The 15,544-nt window shown below is 38.2% G+C and overlaps 1 protein-coding gene across 1 annotated transcript in view; it reads right to left on the reverse strand.

Annotated features, from left to right (window-relative positions):
- Swt1 (Swt1 RNA endoribonuclease) overlaps nucleotides 1-15,544 on the reverse strand; it is a 259,608-nt gene that overhangs the window by 176,206 nt on the left and 67,858 nt on the right. Inside the window, exon 4 of the mRNA XM_090370461.1 lies at nucleotides 4,827-4,915. Within this exon, the coding sequence (XP_090226587.1) occupies nucleotides 4,827-4,915 (89 nt within the window). The remainder of the gene's footprint in view (nucleotides 1-4,826; nucleotides 4,916-15,544) is intronic.

The raw sequence follows: 15,544 nt of genomic DNA on the forward strand, positions 1-15,544 counted from the left end.
TTAATTGCAGTACAGTGAGTTGTTATGTAGTTCCGAGATCAACATTTTAAAAAAATGATCGAGTATATTGCTTGTAATATTTGCGTTATATGCATTTATCCGAAGTCTAGTCATCACTCAGAACAGTATTAGACATCGTGCGTAACGGACAGTTTACTTGAACATTGTATCATAATTAATGCAACCAACGCAGTTACATTTTCGAAGAGTTAATAATGGCCGATAAGAATGAAAAAGCAACAACGTCTGAGCGCAGTACGAAGACTATAAATGTAAGAAAAAGACTGAATTTGAAAATTAAATTAGACATTTTGAAGCGAATCGATTCCGGTCAACGACAAGCGGATGTGTGCCATAATTTAGGACTTGCGAGTTTAACTGTAAGAACAATTATAAAAAAATAAAGAATTCATTTTAGCGGCGGGAAAGATTGCTGTTCCACTGCAAGCAACTAGTGCTAGGCCGACTATTAGGATTGAAATGGAAAGACGTTAACTAATTTTATTGAAGATAATATCCAATGCAGAATTCAGTTAAATATTACAAAAAAAAAAAAAAAAGAGAGAGAGAGAGATTAGCCAATATGATGATCTGAAGAAAACTCACCTAAAAAAAAAAAAAAAAAAAAAATGTGGACCCATTTAAAACTGGTAAGGGCTGGTTGAATAGATTTAAAATCTGGGGAGAAGCCGCAAGTGCAGATCAAGGAACAAAAACTTTCAGTAAAGAACTTGTTAAAATTATTGAAGAGAGGTATTATGAGTTATACTTCTCAACAAGTTTATAACATAGATGAAGCAGGACTTTTGTGGAAACGAATGTCTAAAAGAAGTTTTATATTGAAAGAAGAAAAAAAACATGCCAGGTTTCAAAGCGGCGAAGGATCGGGTGACTTTATTGTTGGGTAGTAACGCTGCGGGGGATTTAAAATTAATACCCCTTTTAGTTTATTTCAAAGAGGGCCAACCCAAAATCGACACTTTTTTTGATTAAATTCATCATTTAAATTAAATCGATTTAGTTCAATTAAATTCATGATTTTAATTAGAATTTTAAGTTTAATTTTGATACGTAAGTAGTTACCACATAATTATATACGTATGTAATGCAGAATATTTTAAATGTATAAATATTTGAATATTAAATATTTTGACCGACATTTGTGCATCTTTTCACTACCGTTTATTACTGATTAGGAAATATCCTATGGCACCGACCGCAACTTACAAATGCATATGTTACCTTATGGTAAGGCGGCGCTCGCTTAGCGCGGATTCACTTAGCGCTCTGTTTTTACGGAACGAATTATCAGCGTTAAGCGGGGGTCACCTGTATATATAAATTTTTAAAAACTGTCAATCACTAGTGGTGACTGACCAATTCATAAAATCTTGGTTGATTTGTTTTATTTTCTAATGTCTCATCATGGTGCAGAATAATATAAAACTGTCTATTACTGCTCATTTGTTAATTTTCTACATCTGTATAGAACTTCTCTCAATAGTCACCCACCACTGTGCCTAATAACTGCTGTGGACTGAGTTACTTTCACCATCCATATGCATGGTTTTAAAATGCTATGGATATAAAACTGCTTATGATTACCATTTACTTTTATCTGAACAAATTTTTGAAAATGGGATTGTTACAGCATCTCTACTGAAGGAGTACATGAATGGATAAAAACATTTCCAAATAGAAATGTCTACTGACAGCATTACTATAGGTTCTGTAAGTGGTAGCTAAAGCTGTTTTCTTACACACTATTGAGCAATCTAAGTTTGCCAACTAATTTACTTATTTTTACTTTTGTGCACCATCTCATATCCATACATTGTGGATACTTCTCATCACTGGTTTGCTAAGGTCTTCACATTGTCAACTTGCTCACCAGTGAGACTCCAAACAGAGTCGAAGCATGAGTCTGCACAGTGGCAAACAAATAAACAGCAATATACTTCTCCACTGGAGCAATGCATTTTATTCAAAGTAGTGCAATACCAAAGAAACTCGGGGAAGGTGCCTTCATAAGATGAGATCTGTGCACTAAGTAGCAAATTTAGTTTGCTCAATGGCAAAAACAAGTTATTAAATATATGTAGTGTGTTACATTTCAGGTGCATTCTATTTTTTTTTTTTTTCTTTTTCTGTGATTAACTGAAGTGAAAAGTAAATGCAATTATCTTTTAATCAATTATTTACTAAGAATATAACTTTATAGAACACAATATAGTTTCACACTTTAGCCATTCAGTTTAATTACAACTGAATAACTACTCTACTCTCATATATTTTTGATGTGAAAACATCTTTGGCGGCACCTACTAAATTTTGGACTGAAGTAAAACCAATTTGTCACGATTTTACGATACAGAAATGACGCTATTTCTGGTTTGTCGATTTAATCGCCAAACCGGTAATGAGTTTGCACCACGATTTTGTCGATTTGAAGCACCACTTCATGCAACAAGACATGAATGGTGCCTCAAATCGACACACCAGTCGTTTATCCGGCGTTATTTTCTTGTAACACGTGAATATATGTTGCGAGTTTTAAGCTCCCGAAGCCTCCCTAGCAGAAACAGACACTAACTTGTCATTCATTAGGATGGTGTCTTTTTTGTTCATTATTTAGCCAAAGCAAAATGTGTGCAGGTGGACCACCGCGATGTTGAAAAAGTTGACCAAACGGGCTATAATGTTTTGACTACAATATATTCATAATTACACCCATAATCTTCTTGAAGTATATGGCACAATTTGCAGGGTCTACGTTCACTAGCGTCGCCTTCTGCATGAAGTCCATGTCGCTCGCATCATCCTCACTAACATCGCGCCCCTTATTCTGCAACTTGTACAACAGCTGAAGCACGGTCAACCGATTTCATTGGCACTCAGAGTCGAGAACACTGTAGGTTTAATCATAATGAACAGATCGCACTTACATTGAGCCCAAGTTGAGTTTGGAATTGTCTTTAGGAAGGCCAAATTGTTTTCGATCTCAATATCTCGTTCTCAATATCTTCAATGAGATATTGTAAAGGAGATGATACGGAGTAACGGCGCGTCGGTCAGATCGTCCGAGCTCGCTGTTGCCATCATGAACGGAATCACGTGTAAATTCTCTCTGAACGTTCTGAATTGTCCAAGATGGGAAAGGACAGTTCCTCTGCGTGCTCGTCAAACAGTAAGCTCTGCGGTACGTTAATTTCTCTTGAGATGATTCTAAGATATTTATCGTCGCTCCACAACAACCGTTGCTGTTGGGCGATGAGACTCTCCTAGATCGGAACCACTTTGCTTATGTCGTCTTTAGCCAAATTAATTTCCATGTGACTGTCATCAAAGAATGACTGGTCTATCGCGATTCGCATTTTTATATAAATAAAAATGCACATCGCGCGAGTAAAGAAAAGGCGTTTGATCATTTAAACCCATCTTCTCTGCAATTTGAGAAATGTTTCGTTGTACATAATTAATACTCACGTTGGGTACATTGTTAAATGGAGTGGCATTGCTGGTTGAAGGCACTGCTAGATCCAATGCTTGAATTTTAGCTTGTCTTTTACGCGATCTCGATCGCTTTTTTTGTTCTCGCGTACTCATTGCTATCCCTGCCTTTATTTTCTTACGTTGGCTTGCTCATTATTCTCCACAACTCTCTGCCATTTGACTTCGGCACCGTTGAACACTCAGCTCTAGCAGTGTGGCATTCGACCCCTTTCACTAATCAGAAAATTTTGATGTGAAAACATCCATAGCGGTACTTAACAATGGAATGTAACGAAAATGCGGATTGCAACAATACAAATACTTGTATTTTTGCCACCATACTATTCAACAAATGGGTAATTAGGCTACAGGTTTGGATTTCGCTAACCTCTTCCAAACGGTAGAGTAAGTAGCGAACGTGTGCATAAAACATTACATCATTCATACTAAATATTTCAGACTGAAGTATGACGCTAACGTTGATTCGGTAGAGTAAGTAGCAGGTGTAAACAAAAAACGTTATATCGTTCATGACTTCAGTTCTAGCTGTTCAATTTTAAAACAACGGTCTGATTTTCGTCAAAGATGTTTTCACATAAAACATCTTTCATGCGTACAGGGTACACACTTGGTTTTTAAAGCCAGTCTCTCTCTCTCTTTATATATATATATATATATATAGAGAGAGAGAGATAGATATCTATATATATATATTCCACAGACATATCAAAAAATACACACGAAGCATACAGACTGTCTAAAGCTAATGATACTGCATTAGAACTACATTTAATCGATGAATTTAATTTGTCCGATTTTAATAAAATTTAGGGTGGCCCAACAAACTTTCTTATGTAAACTAAATACAAAATTTCACGAAAATCTGTCTACTAGTTGTTTTACATGGAAGGATGGACATGGTGAAAATAATAGGCACTTATGTAATAAGTGCCTATTATTTTCACCATGTTTTTATATACTAATTTTTATATTCTAGTTTTTATATACTAATGCACCTAAAAAATGGCTTTTGCCACCACTTATGTTTTATAGCAATCATAGCACCAGTTTCCCCAATCAATTGACTTAAATTTATTACATAAAAACTGCCAATGCTTGCAACTTTTTTTTTAATAACTATTAAACTATCTATTTTTAAAAAATTAGTAAACCAACTATTTTTTTAATTTCCAAGGACAAACTACTCATGTTAGTTGAAGCAGGAGTGTATCCAATGGCTACATTTCGTAATCAATGTTCCAAATTTGTAAAATTTCAATCAATTAGTAAAAGAATAAAACTATTATGGCAATTGCACAAACCCATAAACTTACATCAAGCATTTCTGCATCGGATGATTCATTGTCAAAAGACATAAATTCCATTTCTGTAATTTGAGATTCATCTCCATTAGTGCCTTTCTCTATATTGAAAAGCAAAAAAGAAAAAAAAATTTTTTTTAATTAGTAAACTTTTTTCATTTTTCCATTCTTCCTCTTTCACAATGTAATACATTTCTTTTGATGTGGCAATATGGAGCCATTTGAATCCTAATACCAAAGAGAGATGTAAAAAAGAGATATAGATATAAAAAAGAAATAAAAAAAAAGTTTATAACTTTTTCATTCTTCCTCTTTCACAATGTAATACATTTCTTCTGATATGGCAATATGGTGCCATTTGAATCCTAATATCAAAGATGCATATATTGTGATGCACTGTTTATTAGATCTCATTTACTAGATCTTAAATATTTATTTCCATACAGGTGGATATTCTGTATGGACAAGGATTAAACTTAAACTGCCAGGTTCTTATTTTGTGTCCAAAGTGTGCTAATTTTTTATACACTGAAAGTAGCCTGATAGATCTTGTCTAGCTAGTGAATGAAGAGTGTGTTCCAGGCAAGCTGCCTAAGCATTTTTTCAAAAGCAATCAAGAATGGCAGATGAACCATATGAACTCTTAAATTTGCAAGAGTAACTGACACTTAAATTACTGAACTTTTGTTCAGAAAGTCATCTCTGGTGGGCCACTCAAATACAAAATATAATAAAAAGATATACATAATATGATATAAGGGGAGGTTTAAAAGTTTCTAGCCTCTCATAGAAGGAATGCTGGAAAGTTGTGAAAACCCATTTAAATTTTAACATAATTCCCCCCGTGTCAACATACTTTCTGGTACAATCCACTAGCTTTCATAATCTACACAAATAAAATTCAGATTTTGACAAACCAGTTGTTGACTGCACCCATCACAGCATTATCACTGTTGAATTTCTGTTCTTTCAAGTCCTTTTTGAGATTTGGAAAAAGAAAACAGCTCGACGGAGCCAATCCAGTGAGTATGGCAAATGCTGTAATAGCTCAAACCCAGAGTTGAGTAATGTTGCCTGAGTCACAAATGTTGTGTGCATTGTCTTGATGCAAGATAATTCCTTTGGCCAATTTTCCACACCTCTTGAATTTCAATTCCTCTCAGAAACAAATCAGGCGATAGTAGACGGCTCTTCTGTCTTCTTTGCTAATGCTAGTGTTCCCCCACTATTTTTCTCTTTTATATTAACAACCTTCTTCCATTGGCAGGGAAATCCTATCCATAGTTTTGCTGATAATAGCACATTACATTTCACCTTCCAGTTTGAGAAAACTTGCCCTACATAAACAGCTTCTATTTCTCTATCCACTACCAATTCCTTAAATGCTGATCTCCAAGTAATTTTCCAGTGTGAAAAAGATAACTTAATCTCAATTCTTCAAAAACTCAGTCCTGTCTTATATCTCACAAAACAGGATTCTTCTGCTCCTATGTTTAACCTTTGACAACATTAAGATTTTTAGACAAGATCTCAAATCTCTATTAGGGATAACCTTGACTTTTAATCTCTCTCTCTCTCTCTGCATAAGCATATCACAAATATTGCTTCCTCTGTACCTAAAAAAAAACTGGGTTTTCACTTTTGCTCTCAGTGTTAATTTTCTTCTAAACAGATGCTCACTCTGTACAAATCTCAAATCTGTCCAACCATGGAATATTGTTCCCACATCTGGGGCAGTGCCCCATAACCACTCTCAGGCTTCTAGATTACACTCAAAAGAGCTCAGTTAGGTTAATTAATGGCCCATCCCTTACAAAGCCTCTCGACTATCTCACAGATGTTCTGTTTCTGTTGCATGCCTTTTCTAAAGATATTTCCTGGACACTGTCCTTCTGAATTGGTTTCTATAATTCCCCCCCATCCAAACCAGTCTGAACACATGCTGCAACCAATCAGCATCCTTTTACTGTCAAACTCACAGAACCAAATTTTCTTCTTCCTCATTTATTCCTTCAACTTCCATTTTCTAGAATAACCTCTCTTCACACACATTTCCTGAAAATTACAATCTGCAGAAATTCAAATCTAATGTCAACAACTATCTTCTTTCATGTCCTTAACCTTCACCCCATGCATGGTACTAAGTACTATAGGTTCTAATACCTTTTGTGTTTGGGGTTTTCATTAAAAAAGTCCATAAATTTCTTTCAACAACATTCCCTTTAAATGAAGGTACTCAATGGCAGCATACTTAATTGTCTCAACAGTTGCCATCTTCATTCACTTTCATCAATTCAATGCCCTCTGTAAAGGAGAAGAATATAGTAACAAATCTGAAATTTTCTGTGAACAGACAAGAAGAGTCACAACACAGATTGGCAATATGGTCTTTCGTGAAATCTTTGCAATCTATATTGGGCTAAAAACTTTGCAGCCCCCTCACATAATAAAAAGCAACATAATAATATATATAATAAGATATAATAAAAAGATATGATATAAACTTACCTACTAATAGTGTGTTGGGCCACCTTTAGAATCAACTCCACAAGACTGTGGAAGGTGTCCTCAGAGTGAGGCACTGGCAAAAGCTGTGTTCCAATACATCCCACAAATGTTCAATGGTATTAATATCAGGGGAATTTGGGGGCCAGGAGAGCACACAAAATGCTTGGACATGATCAAACCATTCTTACACAATGCAGACCTTGTGACATTGGGTATTTTCTTGTTGAAAGAGTGAAGAACTTCACATAGGGGAAAACTTAGTCAGAAACTGCCGAGGTAGATTCTGGCAGTGAGGGTGTGTTCAGCTGGGATGAGGGGAAAGAGATTCCCACGAAAACATCCACAAACTACTGTTGTCCTGTTTTAGTCCAACCATGCAGTCTGGTTGCAGTTATACACCTGCTTACTATCTTGCATTTACATCATACAATGGCATGATGAAACTGGAACCTGGATTCATCAGACCAGGAAGCCTTTTCCAGTTGTCTAATGTCCAGGACTGGTGTTCCTCTACCCACTGCAGGTAGAGATATCAATGGCAGTCGGTCAACATGTGCACATGAACAGGTCACCTACTTTGCAGGTCTATCTGCAAGAGGGCGTCAGTTGGATGGTGTGCTCAGAAACATTTCTCTGCGCACCCTGGTTGTATCTGCTTTTGTTGTCCAAGAGAGCCCATGCCAACTGCTATTCATGTTGAGTATCAAACAGTGGTGGTCTTCCCATCCCATTGGGTGGTTGTTTGCCCCTCTTTGGCTCATTCTCATCACACCTTCGCTATGGCAGCCCCCAACAGCCAATAATGACCGTAATTGCTGAGATGCTGCCCCCCACCTTCCTAGTACTGCAAATCATTTCCTGTTCAAACTCCATCAAATATTCTCCATTCCACTGGTTTCATACCGATGAACTGATATGCATTACCTGTGCCATCACTATATATGATGTGCCAGTGACGTCACACCTTGGTGCTGTGGGATGTGTCGAAGCGCACTTCCAGTATGGCTCGCACTCCTTTATACTCAGGGATATCTCAGGATATTGCTAGGTTTTGTGCAGTTAAATATTAACACTGCACAGGTTCCTTATAAGAAACTACAAAATGTGCATCCCTTTTAAAAATCCCTATACCAGTTATGCAATGAAGTATAGGTTACAGTACAACATGTAGAAACATGAGCTATATCAGTGAAGCTATTCATCATCTGAAGGACCAATTGAAAGACCATGTTACTTCCACTGAGAGTGCTGATTTTAATCAATCAGTGATAGCCATGCATTATAGGCAAGGATAGACATGGCAAAATGATGTTCAAATTATTGAGAGTGCACAAGATTTCAATGTCCATTGCTGATTGGAATCTTCCTGCATATGCAGCACTACACACACTTTGAATGGATCTAACCAGTTATATTAAGGGTGACAGCAACGGAAGTAAGCAAACTCTTTGCCATAATTATGAGAGCATCCTTAGATTCAGGGGAGATCCCCACAGATTGGAGATGTGCAAATGTATTCACAAAGGGTGACACGAGTAATTACAGACCTCGTAGTTTAACTTCTGTTCTTCGGGAAAATAATGAAGTCACTGGTGAAAGAAACAATGCAGGGTCATCTAGACAAGACTGCAGTTATAGATCAGACACAGTATAGGTTTGTTAAGGGTAAATCTTGTCTAAGCAATTTTGTTGAATATTACAATGTGTTCACAAAAGAACTGAATGCAAGGAATTATTTTGAAATCACATACTTGGATTTCAGGAAAACTTTTGATACTGTTCCACATAAAAGACTGCTATACAAATTGGAGCAGTATGGCATTAAAGGCAATTTGCTGCTATGAATAAAAGGATGGTTGAGTGAGAGAAGACAGAGTGTTAATTAACAGACTGTTGTTCTGTGGACTAATGTTATTAGTAAAGCCCCCCAGGGTTCGGTGTTAGGACCATTGTTGTATTCAATATTTATCAATGATACTGATGAAGGTATATCAGGCTTAATGTTCAAGTTTGCAAATGATACAAAGGTTGGCAGGGTGGTTAATGACAGTACGCTGCTGCAACAGATCTAGAAAAGTTGGGGAGATGGGACGAGAGATGACAACTGAAATTTAACATTGACAAATACCAAGTACTGCACATGGGTAGCATAACCCCCAGAATAATGCACCAACTATGAGGTACTACACTCTGGGTAGTGGAAGATGAAAAAGACCTGGGGGTAATTGTGCAGTCAGATGAAGTTTTCAGAGCAGTGCAGACAGGCTGCCAGAGCAGCTCATGGGATCTTGTCAATGATATATAGGAACTTTGCTAGCAGTGACAAGGAAGTGATTATCCCTTTCTATAAGGCAATGGTCAGGCCAAATCTTGAGTACCGCATACAGGTCTGGAGGCCTCATTTTAGGAAGGATGTAGAGGTGCTGGAACAAGTACAGAGAAGGGTAATGAGATTGGTGAGGGGAACAAAGGGTGCTCTTACCAAGAAAGGCTTAAGTTCTACAAATTGTAGCATCTCAAGACTAGCCATCTGCAAGTGATCTTACTGAAGTGTATAAGGCTTTGAATGGTTTGAGCAAGCTCATTGCGGATGGGATTCTTCCTCTTGCTCAGATTATGCACTCAAGGGAACACAAATTCAAATCGAGGCAAGACTGTTGCAGAATACATGTACAAAAATTTGCCTTTAGCCAGCAAGCAGTTGATTGTTGGAACAATCTTCCATCTGTCATGGAAGTTGACAACATAAATAAATTCAAAGCAGAACTAGACAAACTTTTGGAGCAAACAGGAGGGATTTTTTTTTTTTTATGGCTGATGCTGTATAAGCTTGCTTTCTTGCATCACATGAAACTATTAGCGAGGGAATAGCAGTTACCTAACCTCAGAACAGCCGGATTTACTCTTTCTTTTCCTTCCTTTTTTTTACCCCTCACTCTCCATGTATTATACTTGCTGCCTTCCTGCAAACGTTAACAGAGAAAGACAACATACAGATGCCTGAAAGATGCAGTGTTTTAGATTTTATTTCATTATAGTTTTAACGCTTTTAATTCAGTATATTTTAAACATTTTATAGTAATATTTTATCATACATTTTTTAACAATATATAAATAACCTGAAAGCTGGTCAGAGCAGTCAAGAATTATTCATATATTCCATTGATATTCTGTCTAACAGTGTACTAAGCATGTAATTAAAATTGGCATTACAGTACATGACATTTGTTGACTTTAACATAATTTATTTATATTTAACAAGTCAAACTTAACATTATTCACATATTAACCACTAGAATTCCCTTTCTGTCATTTAAATGTTTGCAGATGTAAATAAGTTTAGTTTTTTTTTTACGAAAATACCAAACAAGAGAGGTATCACAACTTATAGTACTTAGTACGGTGCATGGGTTGGAGGTTGAGAATATCAAAGAAGGTAATTGTTGACATTAGACTTGAACTTCTCAAGACAGTAAATTTCCAGGAAATACGTATGAAGGAAAGTTGTTCCAGAAAACGGCGGTAGAAGGAATAAACGAGGAAGATGAAAAGTTGGTTCTGTGAGTTTGAAGTTAGACAGTAAATGGATGTTGGCTGGCTGGAGGTGGCACATGTTCGGACTAATTTGAAAGAGAGAGCAGTAATTATAGAAGCCAATTCAGAAGAATTGTGCCTATGGAAGTATCTGTAGAAAAGGCATGCAGCAGAAACAGAACATCTATGAGACAGAAAGTGGAGGGCCTCTGTTAGTGATGAGTCATTAATTAACCAAACTGCCCTCTTCTGAATGGAATCTAGAAGCCTGAGAAGTTTTGGGGGCACCACCCCAGATGTGGTAACAATATTCCATGACAGGTCGGATTTGCAATTTGTACAGCGTGTACAGCTGTTTGGAAGAAAAGTAAGCCAAGAAGGAAAGATAAAACCAAGTTTTATAGATGCAGAGGAAGCAATATTTGTAAGGTGCTTGTGCCAAGAGAGATTAGAAGTCAGGATAATCCCCAAAATAGATATATCATCTTGCCTAGAAATTGGAATGTCACCAAAGATAAGCATAGGAGCAGAAGAATCATTTTTGCGAGATATAAGACAGGACTGAGTTCTAGAAGGATTGAAATCAACTAAGTTGTCTTTGCCCCATTGTAGAATTACCTGGAGAGTGCGGCATTTAAGGAATTGGTAGCGGATATTCGAGAAATTGAAGCTGAATGAGCAGGGCAAGGTTTCTCAAACTAGAAACTCAGCAAAACTACGGAAAAGATTTCCAGTCAATTGAAGAAGGTCCTTAATATACAAGAGGAAAACGGGAGGGGGAAAGAACTGAACCTTGGGAGACACCAGCATTAGTAGAGACATTAGAAGACAGAGAGCCATCTACCATCACTCTCAGTGAGCAGTCAGAGAGAAAACTGGATAACCAATTACAAAAAACAGTTGGGAAACCATAAGATGGAAACTTGTTTAGAAAACCTTTATGACAATCGAAAGCCTTTAATATCTCAAGAGCAACTGTTTGTGTTTCACTGAACTTTCCCATTGAATTTGTCCATAAATGGGTAACATAAGCCAGAATATCACCAGTGGATCGACACTGGTGGAATCCATACTGGTGATCATTGATCAGACGGAAGGTTTCTAGGTAGTTTAAGAGTTGGTGGTTAATTGATTTCTCCATTACTTTAGAAAGAATAGAAGTAATTGTAATGGAACAATAATTGGATGGGAGGTATTTGTCACTCTTTATTGGAACTGGGTGGATATGAGCAAATTTCCAAGCAAAAGGAAAAGCAGCTTTGGAATAAGAAAGTGAAAAAAGGCAGCAAAGAACTGGAGTAAGATCAGGAGTGCAAGTTTTGAGAACAAGTGGAGAAATACCATCAGGATCTGGAGCTTTCTTAACTTCAAGATTCACTGAAATCCTTCTGACATCCTATTGACAGAAGACCCCAGGAGGCATTGAATGGAGCATGGTGGGCGTTTTACCAAGATTTTAATATATGAGTTGGAAGAAAAATGGGATGCTAGCAGGTCAGCTTTATCCTTGGTTGAAGTGACAACAGAACCATCTGATTTTGACAGAGGTTGGAGCAGAGATGGGCAAAAGTTGAGGCCAATAGCTTTGGCAAGAGACCATAATGCTGGGCTACGATTAGGGCAAGAAGCAAGTTTTCTACTTTTAGCCTGTTCAAAATCTAGTTTGGACTGATTAATAACTGCTTTAGAATTGTTGCAAACTTTGGTGTAGACAGAAAATGAAACTGAAGAATTGGAAACAAGCCAATTACGATATGCAACATTCTTTTCTTGAACAGCCTTTGCACATTTATTGAAAAACCAAGGTTTAGATAAAGGATGAGATTTCAAGGTGGAGTGTGGGATAAAGGATTCCATTCCTGCAAGAATAATTTCACTGACACAATCTGAGCAAACATTGACATCAGGAGTTTTGAAACAGTAATCCAACCAAGGAAAAGAAGAAAATAAATCTAGCAGGTCATCCCACTTTGCATTCTTGTAATGCCAAACAACATAAGGTTGGGAATAGCCATGAGATAAAGGTCCATTGGAGAAGAGATATTCACCAAGTTGTGATCCGAGGTGCCTAAAGGACCACTCACTTCAACCGTGTACTTAGAAGAGTTGTTTGTGAGAAAAAGATTTTGATTTGATTTTGATTTGGTAGTTGTTGGCGCATCGGCTTCTGTGGCCATATTGCACCTCCCAAGGTTTTTGCAGTACTTTGATCCAAGCCCGAGGCGGGAATCGAACCCGCGACCTTTGGGTTGCTGGGCAGGTACTTTACCCACTCGGCTAGCCCGGTCGGCTGTGAGAAAAAGATCAAGGGTACTGGCTGTTTCTGGTAGGTAAATGAACAATCTGAGCAAGGTCATTAGTAATTGCAAAAGCTTCAACATCACGAACAGCTGTGTCTGTGTGACTAGAAAACGGAAGCCAGCTGGTGTTGTGAACATTAAAATCACCGAGGAAAATTACCTTACTGTTAGGAAAGCTTGACTGGAGAAAGTCAAGTTGGAAAGAGAGGAAGTCAAAGAGTTCCATGTGATTAGTGGAGTTGGGAGAATGGTAGAGACGACAGATGAATTTGACAGAATGAGGTAGAGAGATTTTCAGCCAGAGAAGATCAAAAAGAGGATTGTTTGTTAGTTATTTGGATTTTAGGAGCATTAGCAACTAAGGCCATATTGCTCCGGGATATGCGGTGGTCATTCCCTGACCTTCCCGCATCCTCCGTATTTGGTGGTGACGGGCTCAAACCCCGGTCTAATCAAGAAGCGTGTGCTAGGCGCTGCTGCTCCTTCCCACCTGGCTACGGAGGCGCCTACAAAAAGAGGAGGCAAAAGGAATCATACAGTGAATAATTTGGGCAACTGAGATGAGCAGTGTTTGAATCAACCGACAACTGAGATTCAGTCAGAAGAAGTATATGGGGTTTGGCAGACTGTAAGTGGAAATGGACATCACTGAGATTAGAACTGAGAACGCACATATATACATGCACACATTTTTTTTTTATGAAAACCCCAAACACAAGAGGTATCAGATTTGATTTGATTTGATTTTGATTTTTGTGGTGCAAAAAACAGCAAGGTTATAGTGCACCATGAGAGGTATCAGAACTTATAGTACTTAGTACCGTGCTTGGGTTGGAGGTTGAGAAGACAAAAGAAGATATTTGTTGACATTAGACCTGAACTTCTTTAGACTGTAATTTTCAGGAAATATGTATGAAGGAAGGTTCTTCCAGAAAACGGCAGTTGAATGAATAAACGAGGAAGATGAAAAGTTAGTTCTGTGAGTTTGAAGTTGGACAGTAAATGGATGTTGGCTGGTGGCGGCACGTGTTCGGACTGTTTTGAAAGAGAAAGCGGGAATTATAGAAGCCAATTCAGAAGAACAGTGTCCATGGAAGTATCTGTAGAAAAGGCATGCAGAAGAAACAGTACGTGCATGAGACAGCGAGTGGAGAGACTCTATTAGAGAGGAGTCATTAATTAACCTAACTGCCCTCTTCTGAATGGAATCTAGAAGCCTGAGAGAGGTTTTTAGGGCACCACCCCAGATGTCGGGACAGTATTCCATGGTAGGGCTGATTTGCAAATTTTCCATTCATGCAAGAATAATTTCACTGACACGATCTGAGCAAACATTGACATCAGGAGTTTTGAAATAGTAACCCTTGAGGTTGTCACAGACATTCTCTCAGATATGCCAGACAAGCTGTACTTGCTACCTGGGAGTCTAAACCGCTGATGGAACTGACATTCGGGTGACACTCAAGTGAAGTGGACCCAATTTCGGCGAAGTCCGGATGGTCTGTGACAGCCAAATCCTCTGCTTGCATCTTCACGATGGTGGGACTGTTAGTAATCCTGGGTATAATCTCCACGCACAAATACATGATGGGTGACCACCCAGGTGTGAACCAACGTAAGCAGGGGTCAAGGTGTGGCGCCCACACCACATGGAGGAACGCCGCCCCTCTATGTTACCAGGCAGTACTAGGTGGTAGATGACTCTCATAAACCGGTGCAATACCACCACTTTGTTTATTGGAGACTTGAAGTGGTGGAACCCATGTTTAGTCTCTAGAGCTAAGTTCCGGTCAACGCTTCCCTACCTCTTCCATCATGCAGTATGATTGATGACTTTTGAGGTTATGATGAACATCGTGGCGAGATCCAATATTCCTTACATTTCGAGGGTACAGCTCTAAAATGGTGTTCGCAGGCCAGCCGCTAGTTAGTACACCGGACCGAACCTATTGGTAACTCTCTAGGTGGCTTCCGGATCAGCTAGTGTATAATCTTGCTACCTCTACTCTGCCAGATAGTGACTGGAGGGAGTCCAAGTAGTGTTTATGTGGGGGGGGGGGTCATTGTTGAGGCCACATTATGTCAAGGATCTGGGTGTATTCTTACAATGTATATGCCATATCCAAAAATTTAATTACTTCATATAGCATGTCCCACCCACTTTTTCTTACTATTGAATACACCATGAATTGTCAAACTGATAGAGCAAGCTTATCTGCGAAAAGATCTAAACCTCCCAAGCACTTCCTAATTAATTTCACAAATATACGTGGTCTCAATTCTAATCTCAACGATGTCCATATCCACTTGCAGTCTGCCAAACCCCATGTACCTTTTCTGACAGAATCTCAGTTATCGGTTGATTCAACTACTGCTCATCTCAGATGC

Source organism: Mastigoproctus giganteus, chromosome 3, assembly GCF_048544385.1.
Source record: "Mastigoproctus giganteus isolate SK-2022 chromosome 3, ASM4854438v1, whole genome shotgun sequence".
Taxonomy (NCBI): domain Eukaryota; kingdom Metazoa; phylum Arthropoda; class Arachnida; order Uropygi; family Thelyphonidae; genus Mastigoproctus; species Mastigoproctus giganteus.